Below are 17,321 nucleotides of genomic sequence, written 5' to 3'. Positions count from 1 at the left end.
TTCCTTTTAAAGTCATCCAAGGCCAGCAGCCATTGCCACATCATGCAATGGTCAATTCCCAATATTAATTATGAATACTCTGAAGAGCTACCGGTACTTCCCTTTGTCTTTCCTGGAACTTCTGTGATGTAATTTCATCCTGTCTGCTACTCACCCCGCAACACTCTAGTATTGAAAGAGGAAGAGGAGGATCCTCTTTATCCATGTTCTCTCGACTATACATAATTCTATAATGTCACGGCACCCCTAAAATCATTTAAAAGTGTTTTAGCTAGTTTAAAAACTTAATTTTTGTGCCCTATGGACACTATATACTATATTCCATATTGAGTTGCTTCACCCTTTTCTTTTATACACACTCCTAAAATAGAATTGCTGTAAAAAAAAACCCACCAACCTTCACACACACACATGCACCATTCCCTCTTCCACCCACATATTGTATACCAGTGATATGTTTTCATGGGTCTTATTTATACACAGCCATGCTGATTTTTCAGACATGGTTTGTAGCCACACAACAGTGTTGGCCTCTTCCCCACACATAACTGTATAGCAGTGATGTAAACGATTTACATTTATCTGTATCCTGCCTTTCTTCAAGAAGCTCAAGGCGGTATACACAGTTTTGTTTATTTATATACTTACCGGTATCTGTTGCCTTTCTTGGCCAAGTTAATTTCTCTCTTTGCATTTCATTCACTCCGTGTTTGTTCTTCACAACGACACAGTGAGGTCTGAGAGATAGTGACGGCCCCAAAGTTACCAGGTGAGTTTCATGACTGAAGTTGTGGGTGCAGTTTTCATTACAATTGCCCAACAATATACTCTGCTCTGATTAGTCTTTCTTTTGTCTTCTGCCATCAATGCATTTCCACTTCAGGTTTCCTTGTAAATGCAACTGCATTAAGTATTGGTAGGTTTCAATCACTTGTTACCACATTTTTAAGTATAGCAGTTTGGCTGGCATTACTGGGACTTGTATAAGTGTTTTACTATCCTCTCCTCCCCTGCGCTACAAGATCCTACATATGATTACTCAAAAATAAGCTCCACTTAGTCCAATGGGGCTTATTCCCAGATAAGGTGGTGGACTCTCCTTCATTTGAGGTTTTTAAAAAGTGTTTGGATGACCATCTATCAAAGATTCTTTAGCTGTGATTGTTTAGCAGTGACATTGCAGGGGGTTGAACTAGATGGGCCCCTTCCAACTTTACAGTTCTACCATTCAAAATGAGAGAAGTCTTCATCTGTTACAGCCTTCTCTCACTGTGCAAATCATTTGAAATGTCTGTAAAATTTGGAACCAATTCATACATTTATTTTTGAGGTGCAGTAAAGTTCATGTGATGTCTTGACCCCTTCATTTTCACCTCTGAAAATAAGGAGCAGTTTGTGTGAAAAATAAACTGTTCCTAAGAGCACGAGTGTATTACGTCGATTAAAAAACAGTTATTTCATTCAGGACTACTGCAGCTTTTCAGCTGTAGGGAATTTTGAACAAATGGCTCCCTGTGTGAAAATAAAAAGTACAAGGCCATCACACAAGGGTATTGCAACTTCAAAATAGTTATGTGAATTGTTCCTATGTTTGACTTGGAAGAACATATCCAGGGCCCTCCACTGCATTTTAAAATAAGGAGAATGCAAGGCATCCTGGGAACTGTAGTTTGTTATGGATGCTGCAAAGGGAGTAACTACAGTTCCCAGGATTAGGGGAAAAGCAATGTACTTTAAATGTGCATCGAATACACTTTTAATGTATGGTGTGGATCTGCCCACAGCTTACTTTGTTTGCATTTAAAAGATATAATTTTAACTCAAAAATGTGGGCACAACCTACTGATGACTAACCACTTTCCATTATAATGGGGAATTTGGTACCCATATAATTCTCCCACTGAAATAAAAAATATTTGAGTTTAGTTGGTATGTGCTCTTGGAAGGGACTACAACTCCATAGTAGAGTGCAAAGGGTTTGAAATCCTGGCCTCTCCATTTAAAACCACCTGGCAGCTGGTGAAGTGAAGTACACTCTCCCTGAGGCCTTGGTCTAGTGCAAGGCACAGGCAAACTTGGCCCTCCAGATGTTTTGGGACTACAACTCCCATCATCCCTAGCTAGCAGGACCAGTGGTCAGGGATGGTGGGAGCTGTAGTCCCAAAACATCTGGAGGGCCGAGTTTGCCTATGCCTGGCCTAGTGAATCAGAGTTGACAATACTAGGCCAAATGGACAAATATAGTCTTCCTTGCAGTAAGATTATGTGTCTTGTGTTTTTTTAAAGGTAGAATTTAATTTAAATTAGTAATTTTTTGGGGACGGACAGACATGTTTTTAAGTGAAAGTTGGAATTGACTTAGTGAAATGGTTTTTGGAGGCACTGCTTTACAGCAGCCACAATCTTATTTCCAGGGTCAAATTATTGGGTGATTGTCTTTTAGCAGTAGTGCTGTGGGGTGCATCAAGGTACCATCGTGTACCCAATGTTGATTAACATCTATATGAAGCTGTTGGGAGTGGTGGTGGACTGGATGAGGGCCAACAAACTTGACTCTGAATCCTGGCAAGACGGAGGCATGGTGTGTTGGTGATCCTCAAGTCCAGATAACTGGTCAGTTGCCTGCTTTGGATGGGGTCGTACTCACCCTGCAATAGCAGGTTTGTAGTCTGGGGTGCTCCTGTGTCCATCTTTGCTTCTAGAGACCCAGGGAACCTCAATGGTAAAAGGAGTGCCTTTTACCAGCTTCAATTGGTAAGACAGCTGCAGCCATTTCTGGACCGCATTCACTGTCCACTGTTGCCTGTGTGCTGCTAAACTCCAGGATTACTGCAATGTGCTGTGTGTGGGGCTCCTCCTGACGTTGATTCAGAAATGGCAGCTACTGCAAACTATGGAAGTTCAGCTGCTCACTGGTCACTGCCTTAGTACGTCATTGCTGAAATAATTCCTCTGCTAGTTAGCAAGTAGACGAAGTTTAGGTTTTGGTGTATAAAGTCCTATACAGCTTGGGACCAGGATACAGGAAAGATTGTCGAAATTTGTCAGGTGCATTTTGCAATTGGCTATTGGCCACTTGCAACCAAGTGCAGATGCTCGGGTGCCAGGATGACGCCTGACATCACCATCTGGAGGTGCGTGCCTGGGGATCCTTGAATCTTGTCTGTTTTCACATACTAACAACACATCCTGTAGAATTCTATCTGTGATATTTTGTCTGCACGATCAGAACGAATTTCAGCAACCAAAAGATCATATTGAAAAATAGAACCTTCGAGCTGTCTGGCCCGCAAACAGCAACTAGACATTCCTTTTTGGCCACTTGTAACCCTGGTTTTAGGGACGCGGGTGGTGCTGTGGGTTATACCACAGAGCCTAGGACTTGCCGATCAGAAGGTCGCGGTTCAAATCCCCGCGATGGGGTGAGCTCCTGTTGCTCAGTCCCAGCTCCAGCCAACCTAACAGTTCGAAAGCACATCAAAGTACAAGTAGATAAATAGGTACTGCTCTGGCGGGAAGGTAAATGGCGTTTCCGTGCACTGCTCTGGTTCGCCAGAAGTGGCTTAGTCATGCTGGCCACATGACCAGGAAGCTGCACGCCGGTTCCCTCGGCCAATAAAGCGAGATGAGCGTCGCAACCCTAGAGTCGGCCACAACTGGACCTAATGGTCAGGGGTCCCTTTTTAACCCTGGTTTAAGGAGCCATTTGGTGCCTGGCTTACATATCAGCGTTTCTAACACTGCTCCCCCATTAATATACCCAACTGACCATTGTGAGCTACAGCTGAGGGCCTCGTGCTGACATTATTTATGTGTTTGCCATCCTGAGCAAGTGCATATAGATTGAAATAATGGTGGTGGTAGTAGTAGTAGTAGTAGTAGTAGTAGTAGTAGTCGTCATCGTCGTAAGGAATTTCCAGCCTTCCTTTAGCAAGTAGTTTAGTGTGTGTTAGAATTATATCTGGAAAGCCCAAATGATTGTTGAGGGTGGGGCAGACTTTCACTATAATTCCCACGCAGAAATATTCTAGTGCAGCAGCTTGGATATTCATTCCTGCACACAAGGGTTCCTCCACAAAACAGATGGTTGGCACTGCTAGCTTTGGCAGCGCTGATCAGACATTTGGGCGGGGGTGTATTTGGAATTGGTCTTCCGCCCGAAACAGATGATTAGAGCAGGGAGTGCCAACCATCTAGAGCAAAAAGCATTCTCCATTCCACAAGAGTCTTTAGCTGAGATGCCGAATGCCCTGCCCCACTTTATCACAGTCTAATGCAGGCCCTGTTCTAGAAAAACTATTCATCTGCTGGTCTGAATCTGTTTTGAATGAAGGTGATGGTGTTTACTCACAGTATATTTTTAAAAATGATTTTTAAAATGTTTTAAAAATGATTAAATTTCAAAACTTGGCTTTAGGCAGTAGATCTTACATGCTACAGTTCAGAAAAGAACATTTGCTTCACGCTTCATTTAAATTCAGAGAAGTTAGGTGTTTTGATTTATGACAGTTAAATAACTATCATGCTATTAATGTTTGGCAAATAGCATGCTTTTTAATAAATCTCATCTCTGTTAGAAGAACCCTGTCAGAAAGGAACCTCCCCCCCCATCCATTTGTTGTCAATGTGCTGCAGCTATTCAGTTCATTTCATAACAGTTACTTGCCTACCAAAATAGAGATAAAAATTAATAGCTTGCCCATTGCTACATGCATGAATTTTGGTGTGGGGGAATCTTTAATTTCCAGTTTTAGAAAACACTGGTTGTAAATAGCTAGTTGTTCTGAGGATTACCAAACTTTTCTTAAAAGAAGAAACCCTTAAAAGGGATGGGGCAGGAAATACTTTGTCTTTTTTTTTAAAAAAAAATCACTTTTATGTAACCTCAAAGAAATATATAGAAAAATCACGGCCAGAGTCTGAGAGAGAGGCTTTCATTTTATGTTCTTCTTTAGGAATTCTAGCTGACCAGTGCAGGAACAAAAAAATTTTTTGCCTAAACTCTGACTGTGGGAGTGTCTATATACAGTGGTACCTCGGGTTAAGAACTTAATTTGTTCTGGATGTCTGTATAACCTGAGATACCACTGTAATCTGTACAGGTAAACTGTACCTTTGTTGTAATCTCCTCTTTATCCTTCTTATAAGTACAGTGGTACCTCAGTGGTACAGTGGTACATACGCTTCAGGTTACATACGCTTCAGGTTACAGACTCCACTAACCCAGAAATAGTACCTCGGGTTAAGAACTTTCCTTCAGGGTGAGAACAGAAATCATGCTCCGGCGGTGCGGCAGCAGCGGGAGGTCCCATTAGCTAAAGTGGTGCTTCAGGTTAAGAACAGTTTCAGGTTAAGAATGGACCTCCAGAACAAATTAAGTTCTTAGCCTGAGGTACCACTGTATCTACAGGGAAACTCCCAAGCACTTTATATCTGAGTCAGCCCTGATGTCTTTCTAGTGTAAGAAAGAACAAGGGATAATTGGATGACATTTCTACTTCACTTCTGGCACTCTGAAGAACTCTTTTTAGCTGAAAACTATCTCTTAATATTTTTGCTTAGAATCGAATCTAGACCACTAGTCTGTCAAGGAGGTCTGGCACTTGCATCTGACACTTTTTGTATTACAAAGACACATGTTGTGTCTTCAGCAAAGCGAGTTGTTTGCTACATTAGTTAAAACTAATTAGTTCCAGTTTTAAGGATTATATGTTGCCTGTTCCAATACATGCTGCCTTGTGGCTTGCTTGGTTCAGTATTTAGTCACATGTTCCAGTCAAATTGTTGTTGTATAAAAACGGCAGAATCATCAATTAAACTCAAAGTTGTGCACATAAATTATAACTGGCAGTTACATTAATATAAGTTGTTTACAAATTGGATAAAACAAATTTCAAACTACTTTACAGAAATGTATTCGCAAATGCTTTACAGATGTTGGTGGTTTGGGGCTCTGTTCTTTCCCCTGAATGTTCCAAAATATTTCCCATATGGAATCATAGAATTGTAGAGTTGGAAGGGACCACAAGCATCATCTAGTCCAACCCCCTGCAATGCTGGAATCTTTTGCCCAACGTGGGGCTCGAACCCACAACCCTAAGATTAGGAGTCACGGCTTGCTTGATAGGCACTCTGTCCTTGGTGCAATCATTCTTCTTGCTGCATGGAAGTTTGTACTTGGTAGTGGCACCCAAGCATACACACCCTATCAGATATAAAGAGTGCTTATGTATGAAATGGACACTTTCGCTTTAAAATAGGTTTATTTAAGCAGAAACTCCTTTCCCAGTCATCAAGAACATGTTTTTTGGAATGAAAAGTAAGAATTTACATGTGCACATATTGTTTTTCGTTTATTGTGACCATTTGTAGTCTGCTGTTTATTCAAAGGTCCCAGTGTAGAACATACATAAATATTTAAAACCAGAAATTAACAATATAAAGCCTTGCAAAATACAACATCAGTACAATTCGCAACATTATTTATTTATTGGTTAAATTTGTATCCCACCCTTGCTCCCAATAGGGCCCAAGGTAACACCTGTAGTGTAAACTTTGATACTGGAAATGGAGGTAAAAAACATCACCTAGGGAAGCAACTTTTTTCCTTTCTCATATATTGCAGTATACCTGCACTGTTGCAATTAAAATTTCCCCAGGAAATCACCTATCCATGCCTGCAGCCATCTCAATTCATGTCTTGATTTTACCCTTTCAGGTATTTAAGAAAGTGAAAACAAAACCAGGATGTTTGCAAAAGCAACGAAGAATTTTGTGAGAGAAATTGACTGTGGAGGAGACTTGATCCCCGTATCTCAGCTCAATAACTTGGACAAATTACAGTTCCTGAACATAGTGACAAAGAAGAAGAAAACCTGGTGCTGGCAGAAACCCAAGTATCATCTCTTATCAGTCACATTGAATGATGTGCTTGCTAAAGATGAACCCATAAAACCAGGTAAAATTAGTTACACGTTGCCACAGGAGATAAGAAAGTATAAAGTCCAAGCTGTTAATAAAAAAAGTATTTCAAATCAGACTGCAGAAGATTTGCCCGCTTTAATTTTTGAAAACTTTTAAATATTCAGTTTCGTAAAGACAGATGTTAGGGACACGGGTGACGCTGTGGGTTAAACCACAGAGTCTAGGACTTGCTGATCAGAAGGTTGGTGGTTCGAATCCCCGCGACGGGGTGAGCTCCCGTTGCTCAGTCCCAGCTCCTGCCAACCTAGCAGTTTGAAAGCACGTCAAAGTGCAAGTATATAAATAGGTACCGCTCCAGCGGGAAGGTAAATGGCGTTTCCGTGGTCTGGTTCACCAGAAGCAGCTTAGTCATGCTGGCCACATGACCCGGAAGCTGTATGCCGGCTCCCTCGGCCAGTAAAGCGAGATGAGTGCCGCAACCCCAGAGTCGGCCACAACTGGACCTAATGGTCAGGGGTCCCTTTACCTTTTTAAAGGCAGATGTTGCCATGTTAATGCATTTTAACATGTCCTTTTAAAGTATATATAAGATACTAATAATTTTTCCAATGCAAACACAAATGGAATTTTATTGCACTGATGTTCTTAAGTGGCTATCAGGCTTTTCTGTATTTCAGATACACATCCTCAAGCTGGTAACTTTCAGAGGAGTAAGTCTGTTTCAGAAGAAAAACCCACAGCATTTTTATATGCATTTGCTTATTGATAAAAATATGTATATGCCACTAACTTTATAGAAAACATGTACAGCAAATATAAAACCCACAGGAAACACAAGAAAAATGGGAAAGCAAAAAAATTACAAGGAAATGGCCAATCACATAATATTCATCCAATTGAAAAGTCCTGTTGACACACACACACACACAAATAATACTAAATATAATACTGATGGCGCTTCGCTCCCAATGTTCCCATATATTAAATAACATTGGGGATAGCAGAGTCTTGTGACGCCTCGCAGACATATAAGATTTATTGTGGTGCAAGTTTCTGTGAGCTATAGTCCACTTCATCATTAGGTGCAGTCAGGATGAAGCAACTTTAGCAGAACTTAGAATCATAGAATTATAGCATTCTATGATTTCTTCTTGTGTTTCCAATCTAATGTTTTGATGGCTAAGCTACTTCTATGCTTTTGCTTGTTTTCCAAGTGGTTGTGGAGTCTGATTTTGTGAAGTACGAGGGCAAGTTTGAAGACTATGTCAAAGGAAACATTGAAACTTCATTTGGAACGATTAATCTAGGAGCTGGAGGAAGAGGTGTTGTGGAAAGCCAGTCGTCATTTGGAAATCTGAAAAAGCAAGAAGCTGACTTACAGAAGCTTATGAAGGATGTCAAGGGAAAGTAGGTATTCAGCTTCAAAGCAGTTATCCTTGAGAAGTTATTATTATATATATATTTTGGAATGCACTTATTATTAAGGCAATGTAGTTGAAGGTGCAACATTTCCACAGTACTTTCCAAAATTGTGAATTTTTATATATATAATAAGTATGTATTTGTTATGAAACAATCTGCATACTTAAAATCGGAATTAACTGACTTTGCAATATGTTTTGCCATTTTGCTCTGATGGAAGCTCTCAAGGTAAGCTATGTAATGACAAAGTTTCAAGCTACCGTATTTTTCCGTTTATAAGATGCCCCCATGTATAAGACGACCCCTATTTTTTTAACCCAAAATTAAGAAATTAAGTTATTTAGCTTTTTGGGGTGGGGGTGGGGGAGGTCACTTCCACCAGTCGCTCACCCATCTGCCCACCACTGCCGATCGCTTGCCACAGCCACTGCCAATTGCACAACTCGCCGCAGCCACCAATTGTCTGCCCACTCGCCTCCACCAACAGCCCACCCACCCACTTGCTGTAACTGCCAATCATCTGCCCACCTCACCACAGCCACCAATCACCTGCCCAATCGCTGCTGCCAATCTCCTGCTTGCTGCTGCCATTAATCACACATCCCCCTCTGCATTCACTTTCCATGTATAAGGCGACACCCAATTTTTGCCTAATTTTTTTCAGCAAAAAGCATTGTCTTATACATGGAAAAATATAGTAATTCTACCAATGGACTAAACCATGACATTGCTTCTCTCATTTTTTTTTCCAAATGTCTATAACTTCTGAGGGGTAATTATTATTATTTCAGGACACTTTTAATGTGTGCTGTTCTGTTGTGGTGTTGTTTTGGTTCTGTACATCAGAGATTTCCAAAATGCTTGTTGTGACATGTTAGAGTGTTGGCTGTAGTATGTAGGTGCGTTGCACGAATGCTCTCCGCGCTTCTTCTGGGGCTGGGAAGGGGTTAGTTTAACCTCCAGTTTGCTAGTAAAACTGACTGTGTCGCGAAATGATGCATGTCTAAAAAGTGTGACACCAACATGGAAAGTTTGGAAAGCTCTGCTGTATATTATGTTGGAAGCTGTGCAGAGTGGCTGAGGCAACCCAGTCAGATGGGTGGGATACAAAAAAAAAATATTTTTATTAGCTGAGTTAGTCTGTTATGGCAAAGGCAACAAAGGGTCTTCTAGCACATAAAACCTTAAAAACCCAAAAACCTTATGCCATCATAATTACGGTAGCATGATCGTTGGTGCCTTTATTGATCTTTCCATAATTGCAGTGAGCTAAGTAACCACCCAACTGGGTGTGGCTTTTAAATGGTTTTTAATTGAGGAAGATACAGAACAAGGTACTGCCACAACCCGGTAAGCTGTTGGGCCAAACTGAAGCTTTATAGTACGGGTCGTGCTTTGTAAGCATGCCTGAAATTAATCCACTGGAAAGCTGTATTTTGAATTGGATTAATAGACGAACTAACATGGGGCTCTGCTTGGTGGAATGTGACAGAGGATTAGATTAGTGTGTGCTGGTCTAGTTAGCTCCCTTCCGAGGGGATAAAACTTGGCTTTATACAATTGCAGGCGGTGTTTTGGGTAGAGGGAATGAGGTGGTTGTTTATTGCTCCAGCACACTGAGGAGAGACAAGAAACAAGATTCAGAGTTCAAATCCCTTTGCAATTTCATAACTATATGCTATGGGGATTTTTTTCACCAAAACAGTAATTCTTTCCACTCCCAACTCCTTTGTGTATATTTGTGCTACTCCTGATCAACATCTGTAGAAACCTACTGCTTCCTATGGAATTGAATAGCCGTAGAATGAATTATCCTTGGTGTTGATTAGTCATATAGACTTATTTACTGATGTATGTCAGTTAGGTGAAGTCAAGAGGGGATAGGTAGAGTGTATACTATAGACAGCATCTTAAAAAGCAATGACATCACTTTGCCAACAAAGGTCCGTATAGTTAAAGCTATGGCTTTCCCAATAGTGATGTATGGAAGTGAGAACTGGACCATAAAGAAGGCTGGTCGCCGAAGAATTGATGCTTTTGAATTATGGTGCTGGAGGAGACTCTTGAGAGTCCCATGGACTGCAAGAAGATCAAACGTATCCATTCTTAAGGAAATCAGCCCTGAAGGACAGATTCTGAAGCTGAGGCTCCAATATTTTGGCCACCTCATGAAAAGAGAAGACTCCCTGGAAAAGACCCTGATGTTGGGAAAGATTGAGGGCACAAGGAGAAGGGGACAACAAAGGACGAGACGGTTGGACAGTGTTCTCGAAGCTACCAGCATGAGTTTGACCAAACTGCGGGAGGCAGTGGAAGACAGGAGGGCCTAGTGTGCTCTGGTCCATGGAGTCATGAAGAGTCGGACACAACTAAACGACTAAACAACAACAACAACAAAATACTATAGATTATAAATAGTATTTATACAACCTTTAAGAAGAGAGACAACAGCAACGTGTTTGGAATCCTATGCAGAGAATGCGTATTTGGAATCGCACAGAGCAGGCCAGTAGGTAGCAACAACAACAACAAAAGGGGGTAGTGAAAGGACTGAGTACTAGGTCCTGCTTCTCACCTGTGTAAACAACCCTTCTGCTTCAAATACAACCTCCTTAAGTGGCTTTTCCTTGGAGGACCATCTGGGATTTGTTACAAATGTTTGCATGTAACATCTAGTTCAGGTATTGAGTCTCCTTGAAACAGAGGAAGGAGCAAGAACTTTTGCACTTAACTGTGCAGAAGAATGAATATCTCTTTAATTGCTATCCTCCTAGATTTACCTGTTAATTGATATTAGGATGCATTTTCTAGGCACTGTAATAGCTAGCTTGTAAAAGCTTGCTGCAATTGACGTTATTAGCTTAACAGTGTGCCATTAACAGGTTTCTTTGACTATAATGAATCCTGCTCTCTGGAGATTATTAAGGAAGTCTACAATCTTCTTTGGGGAAATATTTTTTCCCATTCTCTTGGCACATTGGGACATGATTACCTATTAATACCATTAGATTTTTGAAAGGATTGCCTGCTCCCATAGAAACCAGCCTTGTTGAGACTTTCATCAGAGGTTCTTCTTGTGAATGCCCCTGCTTGCTGGCTGGCTGCCAGGCATCAGGTGATGCCCCAGCTATGGAACTGCATCCTCAGATTGATTTACCAGACTAGCAAGGAACATCTGCTTGCAAAACTCTTGTTTGTGCCTCTCTGGTTTGCAATTTGCCACCAAAGAATGAACACTTTATCAACCTCTTACAGAGCAGTGCTCTGCACGTAGTTCATGGGTTGTCAACCTGGTCCCTACCGCCCACTAGTGGGCGTTTCAGGATTCTAGGTGGGTGGTAGGGAATTCTACAACACAAGCTGAATCCTCCTTCCATCGAGCACTGATGGGCAGTAAGGAGATTTTTACCATCAAGGAAGATGCATTAGTGGGCGGTAGGTATAAAAAGGTTGACTACACCTGATGTAGTTAATAAAGATACTTTTTTTCCTGGGTAGCAATTTTTGTCTGTTTCATACTCCTTCTTCAGGGCTGTTAATCTGCACAATACATTGCTGCAACAAATGCTTGAAAGAAAGCATGAAGTTCTTTGTATCCTGACAAAAAGAATAGTAACAACCCAGAAATGTTTAATATCTGAACATATTCAGACAGAAGAAAAAATGGCTAGTATGGTGGGGATAAAGACAAAAGTTATCAAGGTAAGAACTGGAAAAAAATTGAATGCAGTTCATTATAGATACGTACTGTTGAATTGCACCATGCACACATTTAACTTGAGTGATTTCAGCTTTACGTACTTGGTGGCTGGCCAGCTGAAATTGTACAAAATAAATGCATGCAGGGCAGAGAGCTGAAGAACTCTCAGAATGGCTTGCCAGGCTTTGGGAAGCTCTTGTGTGGACTCTGGGAGGCTGTCACAAGATCTCAGATAGCCCTGCAAGATACGGCAAAAACCTCCTCAGAGCCCAGTAAGCAAGGCGCAAAGCACCTTGCGTGGGGCAAGATCTGCTCGGCGCACCAACTTCAAAAAGGTAGGGATGCTTGCACGGGATACATTCCAGGGTTGTTTTGACTATACACAATTTTGGCTTTATGCACAATCCCCGGAACATAACCCCTGCATAAGTTGCAGTTTGACTGTGTTTTCCTAAAGTAAACTGTGACATGTTCCATTTAGCGTCTTAAGATTATCTGTGCTGTTATAGGCCCCTGTAGCTTTCCTGCTTCTGAACAGTTCTTCACAAGTATGCAGTGATTCCACATGCCGAGGTGCAGCTCTGTGGGACGTTCTCCTACGGAAGCTCAGTTGCAAGGAAAGCTTTGCAATAATACATGCCTTTAATTTCCTCGTTTCATTTCGGCACATGCTGGGGAAGCTCCTTATGGATTGTCCCCTAAGTCTAATCAGTGGTGGGAAAACCTTTGGCCCTCCAGATTCTTTTGGACCACTACCCCCCACCATCTGTAACCTTGGGTCCTGATGGCTGGGGCTGGGGAAGCTGGAGTCCCAACAACATCCAAGGAAACCACAGGTTCCACATCCTTTGGTCTGCTTACTAAAAATTACATGGCTTCATAGAACTAAAGTTCTGTATACATGTTTGTGCCTGCTCACACACCCCGCCCCAGCCCCACTACTTTCTGCTGGCAGGTGTTTAAGAATATTGGTGTCTGTGAAAAGAAAAAATCATTTCCCTATGGCAGGATTACTCTAGAGCAGTGCTAGCTGGGTGTGCCTTTGGGCAAGATACCTCCAACAGGCTCTGCTTTCTGCACCCATCTCCACCTTGCCACTGCCCTTTACTTGCCCTCTCCTTCTTGGTGCAATCTGCATGACCACCCAGAGGGAGAGTGCAAAGCAAGTGGAAAGCATTGCTTTATTCTCGCCCTGCTTGGAGGAGGGAGGCAGCCAAAGAAAGGAAGAGGAGCATCAGGGCCATGAAGCTCAGGAAGTCAGTAGCTGGTCTCTTACAAATCTTTGAACCCAGGTGCCCAGTGATGCTGGCCTCTGCCTCTGAATCTGCTCCAGATTAAGATTTCGAGACGGCTCTTTTAAAAGAGTGAACCCTGAGCGATCTGAGGGACGTTTGTCAGGATGCTTTTCCTAAGCGTGTACTTAAGACACTGCAAAAATGGCGCACCATCTTCTCCGTGTGGAAATATTCCTGTCCAGGTTGGAAGCTATATATCAGCATAGAGGTGCTTTGCCAAGCCTATGTCACAAACTCAGGCTAACAATACAAAACACTTGCATTGGACTGAAGTCCTATTAAGTCTACTACTCTGGTCAGCGGTGTAGAAGCTCACAAGCAGTGTTACAGAGATGGTCCCACATGGCTGTGTCTCTGGTACCCTGGTAAGCAGAAAGTTATATACTGCCTCTATTGCTGGACGATCAATATATAGCCATGGAGGATCATTCTTATGGTAGACCTGTGGCCAGTTCCAATAATGGTTTAAAAACCAATTTAAGCTTTTTTGGGCACAGCCAACTAGCAGAGGTTGGTATATTAGGACAAAGGGGGCACTGTCCTGCCAAACTCAGCTTGCCCTCTGACATTCCTCATCTGCCTACCCTCTTTCTTCTGCATCAGGCACAGCTCTGCCTGTCCTTGTTGCTGGTTTCACCTAAGGCTTCTCTAATGGGCACCAGCAACTACTTGTGGTCAACCTTGTGGAAACAAATTCTATGACATCTGCACCCTGTGAAAAAGAACACATTTTCGTTTTCTGTTTCATCAACTTGTGTAACTGGCTTAGAAAGGATGGAGAGAGCCTTTTTTGTGGTTGTTGTTTTTTTTTGTAGTGCTACATAACTAAGTATGTTGTTTATCTTGACATTCATTTTGTCTGCAAGTTATTAGTGGCACTGAATTAAGCCAGTGTAAATTAAAGAGCAGATTAATATCTCCCTCAGGTATCAGTGAGTGAAAATGGGAATGTGATAAAGGATTCTAATGTGATCTTGGAGATCCCTGCTCCCACAGCTATTGCTTATGGTGTAATAGAACTTTATGTAAAGCGTGACGGACAATTTGGTAAGTAATATGTTCATCTTCTTCCCTTGAGCAGCATTACCAGCCTCTGTAGCCTGATGAGCGATGCATATTTGCTAGGATTAGGACATGATACAGTCAATCAAGTTGTTCACTGTCCGATAACTTTTGAGTAGAGTTAGAGGGGGGAAACAATGCAAGGATTTGGAAGTGTACACAGTTGCTTAAAGCCATTCTTGCTTTTGCTGAATTTGAAAATGCACTTTTACATTTAAGAGGGACTCTGTCCATGGTGTGTTGTCTTGGGTGTATTACAAAAGAGTCTTTCTGTTATCATAAATGAGCAAACGTATTAGTGACACAAGAGTCTTACTCCCCAACAGATCCATCTGTCAGAGTCGGTCTTGTTCTTTTGCTAACTCATTCAGCTGCTATAATCCATTGTTGCTCATACACCATCTGCTTTTACAGTAGAGTTTCTCCTAGCCTTCTTTTCAATCATTCCCCTCCTGCTGAACCTCAATAGTACTTCATAAGCACCCTGCAGGGTTTTGTGTATTTTTTGGTGGATGTTTCGGCAATTTATGGATGTTCAACACAAAAATGGAGGCAGAGAAAACTTCTTCCACTCTGTTCACTGCCTCTGCCTCCCAAACCTCCCACGGGACTCAAAGCATCAGGCAGGATACAGTTAAAGGAGTTCTTGAAAGGGAAATTCACAGCTTTGCAGTAGACATCCAGTGAGGGTTGCCTTATGTGACCTGCAAAAAATTGATCTGACTAGTGCAGGGGAACCAATTTGTCAAATGGGTGGGACCACCCACCTGTCAATCAACTGACATCATAATGGTCAGGGGTGGCCCAAGACATTTGGGTATCTGAGGCAGACCCCAGAATGGCGTTCTCCCTATCAGGGAAGATCTACATCAGGAACAACGGGAGGAGAAGGAAGATCAACCTACCACCTTGCCCCGTGGGTGGGCTGGCTCTCATAATGGTGTCAGGTGGTTTGGCACTTTGACGTTCCAAAGTCAGGACTTCGAAGCACCTTGCATGCAGCAAGGTGTGGCTATAATGAAGGTCTTTCCCTTCATTTTAGCCACTGCTGCTGTTCTGATACAAGGAAGGAAAAAGCTATTTTAGCATCACTTTACTACTTGTGAAGGTGCTTCGAAGCCCCAACTTGAGGACTTCACAGCACATTCAAACTGAGCAGGATTCAGGACGGGGATTGTGTTGAAACCACTTCTTGAAACAAAGGGGAGAACTTCATTTTAGCAGAGTTTTCTATCCTACTTAACACTGGGTTCACCCGAACCATGCAGGATTGACCTCCCTGGCCAATTCTGCTTTGTGCAGTGCTTTAGAAGCTCCCAACAACCAAGTGGTGGTTGGGCACTTCAGAAGCTGCCCAAGGGGGCTTTGTAGGTGTAGGATGGGTGAGCAGGTGTGGCTTGCCCAAAATGGCTTTGTGGGCAGGCACAGTTTGGCCTGTGGGCAAGACCTTCCCCATCCCTGAACCAGTGAGAGGAATCAAAGGTTTCCTCATTACGGCCCTCCAGAGCTGGTGACCTGCAGTGCCTCAGACTTATATGTGTCCATATCAGAATTGATGTTTGAAGGACCTGATGCCTGAATTGACCCTTGCCTGCTGGGTATCTAGTATGCAGTGATTTCAGACAGAATTTCTTTTCTACCATTTATGATCCTCTTCCACTTGCTCATCCTTCTCAGCAGTGCAAGAGTGTCTTATAGGCTTGCCTGGAACTCATTTGACATTGGCAAAAGGCCAGTGAAAAGATCCATCTGAGGGGCAGGTTAAATGCAAAGCCTTCAAGCACCTCATTTTTTTGCAGTGTTCATGGGTGGTAGCATAGGAGTTTTATTTGGCTGATATAAGAGAATGGAGCAGATATTATTGTTGCTGTAGTTATCAAGATATTCTGGTTCATCTCCACATATAAATTTTAACACTATGGATATAATTTGATAGAGTGCTTGTGTGTATGCACAGATCTTAAGATGACAACTAAGCATGAACATTAATGATAAAATATTAACATTTCCAGCCTCTATATCTTCTCCCTATTGGAATGGTTTGTTTGATCGAGATAACAAGTGCAACACCCCTGGGTTTATTAACTTCTGCCCTCTTCGTTGCTGCCCTGCCCTTTTTGGTATTTGGTGATCTTATCTCTCAGGCGTCATATAAGATGGATGTCTCCACTATCTCAATTTATGTATAGGGAAAGTTCTGATGTTTTATTATGTTTTTATGTGGGGTCTTTTATGTGGAGTCTGCTATAGAACAAGAGTCCACAACCCTACCTCATGTGGGGAGGCCCAGTGAACGAAGTGTGTCACCAAGCAAAGCATATTTCCTCTAATACCCAGTTAGTCACTCCTCCCACAGGAGCTAGTGAAATAAGTATGTCAGCATGGGAACGTAGATGCTGCAAGGCAAGCTGTTTCCACTATTCAGGGAGAATATGCTATAGCAGAAGGGCGTTCCTGATCTCTTTCCTTGGTGCCCAGCAACTTGAGCAAAGAATAACTCCCTTCAAATTGGGCCCATAAAAGTTTTATTGACTTGTGTAGTAATGTTTTATGGCAGCAAATCGCAAGGGATTATTGCATGCTTGATGCTCGATCAGTTTTCCATACAGTGGCACCTCGGGTTAAATAATTCGTTCCGGAGGTCCGTTCTTAACCTGAAACTGTTCTTAACCTGAAGCACCAATTTAGCTAATGGGGCCTCCTGCTGCTGCTGTGATGCCAGAGCCCGATTTCTGTTCTCATCCTGAAGCAAAGTTCTTAACCTGAAGCACTATTTCTGGGTTAGTGGAGTTTGTAACCTGAAGTGTATGTAACCTGAGGTACCACTGTATTCTGTTTCTTCCCATTGAATTGCAAAAAGGACCAAGTCTAGAGTTCTGGATTAGCACCATCTGTACCCTTGGTATATCAGCTCCTTT

General features: G+C 42.2%; 1 protein-coding gene across 4 annotated transcripts in view; it reads left to right on the top strand.

Annotated features, from left to right (window-relative positions):
• The window catches only part of GSDME (gasdermin E), a 29,288-nt gene that overhangs the window by 1,247 nt on the left and 10,720 nt on the right, over positions 1–17,321 (top strand). For 3 of the 4 annotated variants that reach the window (XM_080974903.1, XM_080974905.1, XM_080974904.1), the window contains exons 2-6: positions 732–769; positions 6,719–6,958; positions 8,139–8,331; positions 11,877–12,048; positions 14,268–14,388. In XM_080974903.1, the coding sequence (XP_080831029.1) occupies positions 6,748–6,958; positions 8,139–8,331; positions 11,877–12,048; positions 14,268–14,388 (697 nt within the window). In that variant the 5' untranslated portion in view covers positions 732–769; positions 6,719–6,747. The remainder of the gene's footprint in view (positions 1–731; positions 770–6,718; positions 6,959–8,138; positions 8,332–11,876; positions 12,049–14,267; positions 14,389–17,321) is intronic. The other variant, XM_080974902.1, reaches the window with a different exon arrangement.

The sequence above is a fragment of the Podarcis pityusensis genome, assembly GCF_964106645.2.
Source record: "Podarcis pityusensis genome assembly, chromosome: 12".
In the NCBI taxonomy this organism is placed as follows: Eukaryota; Metazoa; Chordata; class Lepidosauria; order Squamata; family Lacertidae; genus Podarcis; species Podarcis pityusensis.
This window is presented reverse-complemented; position numbering and strand designations above follow the sequence as displayed.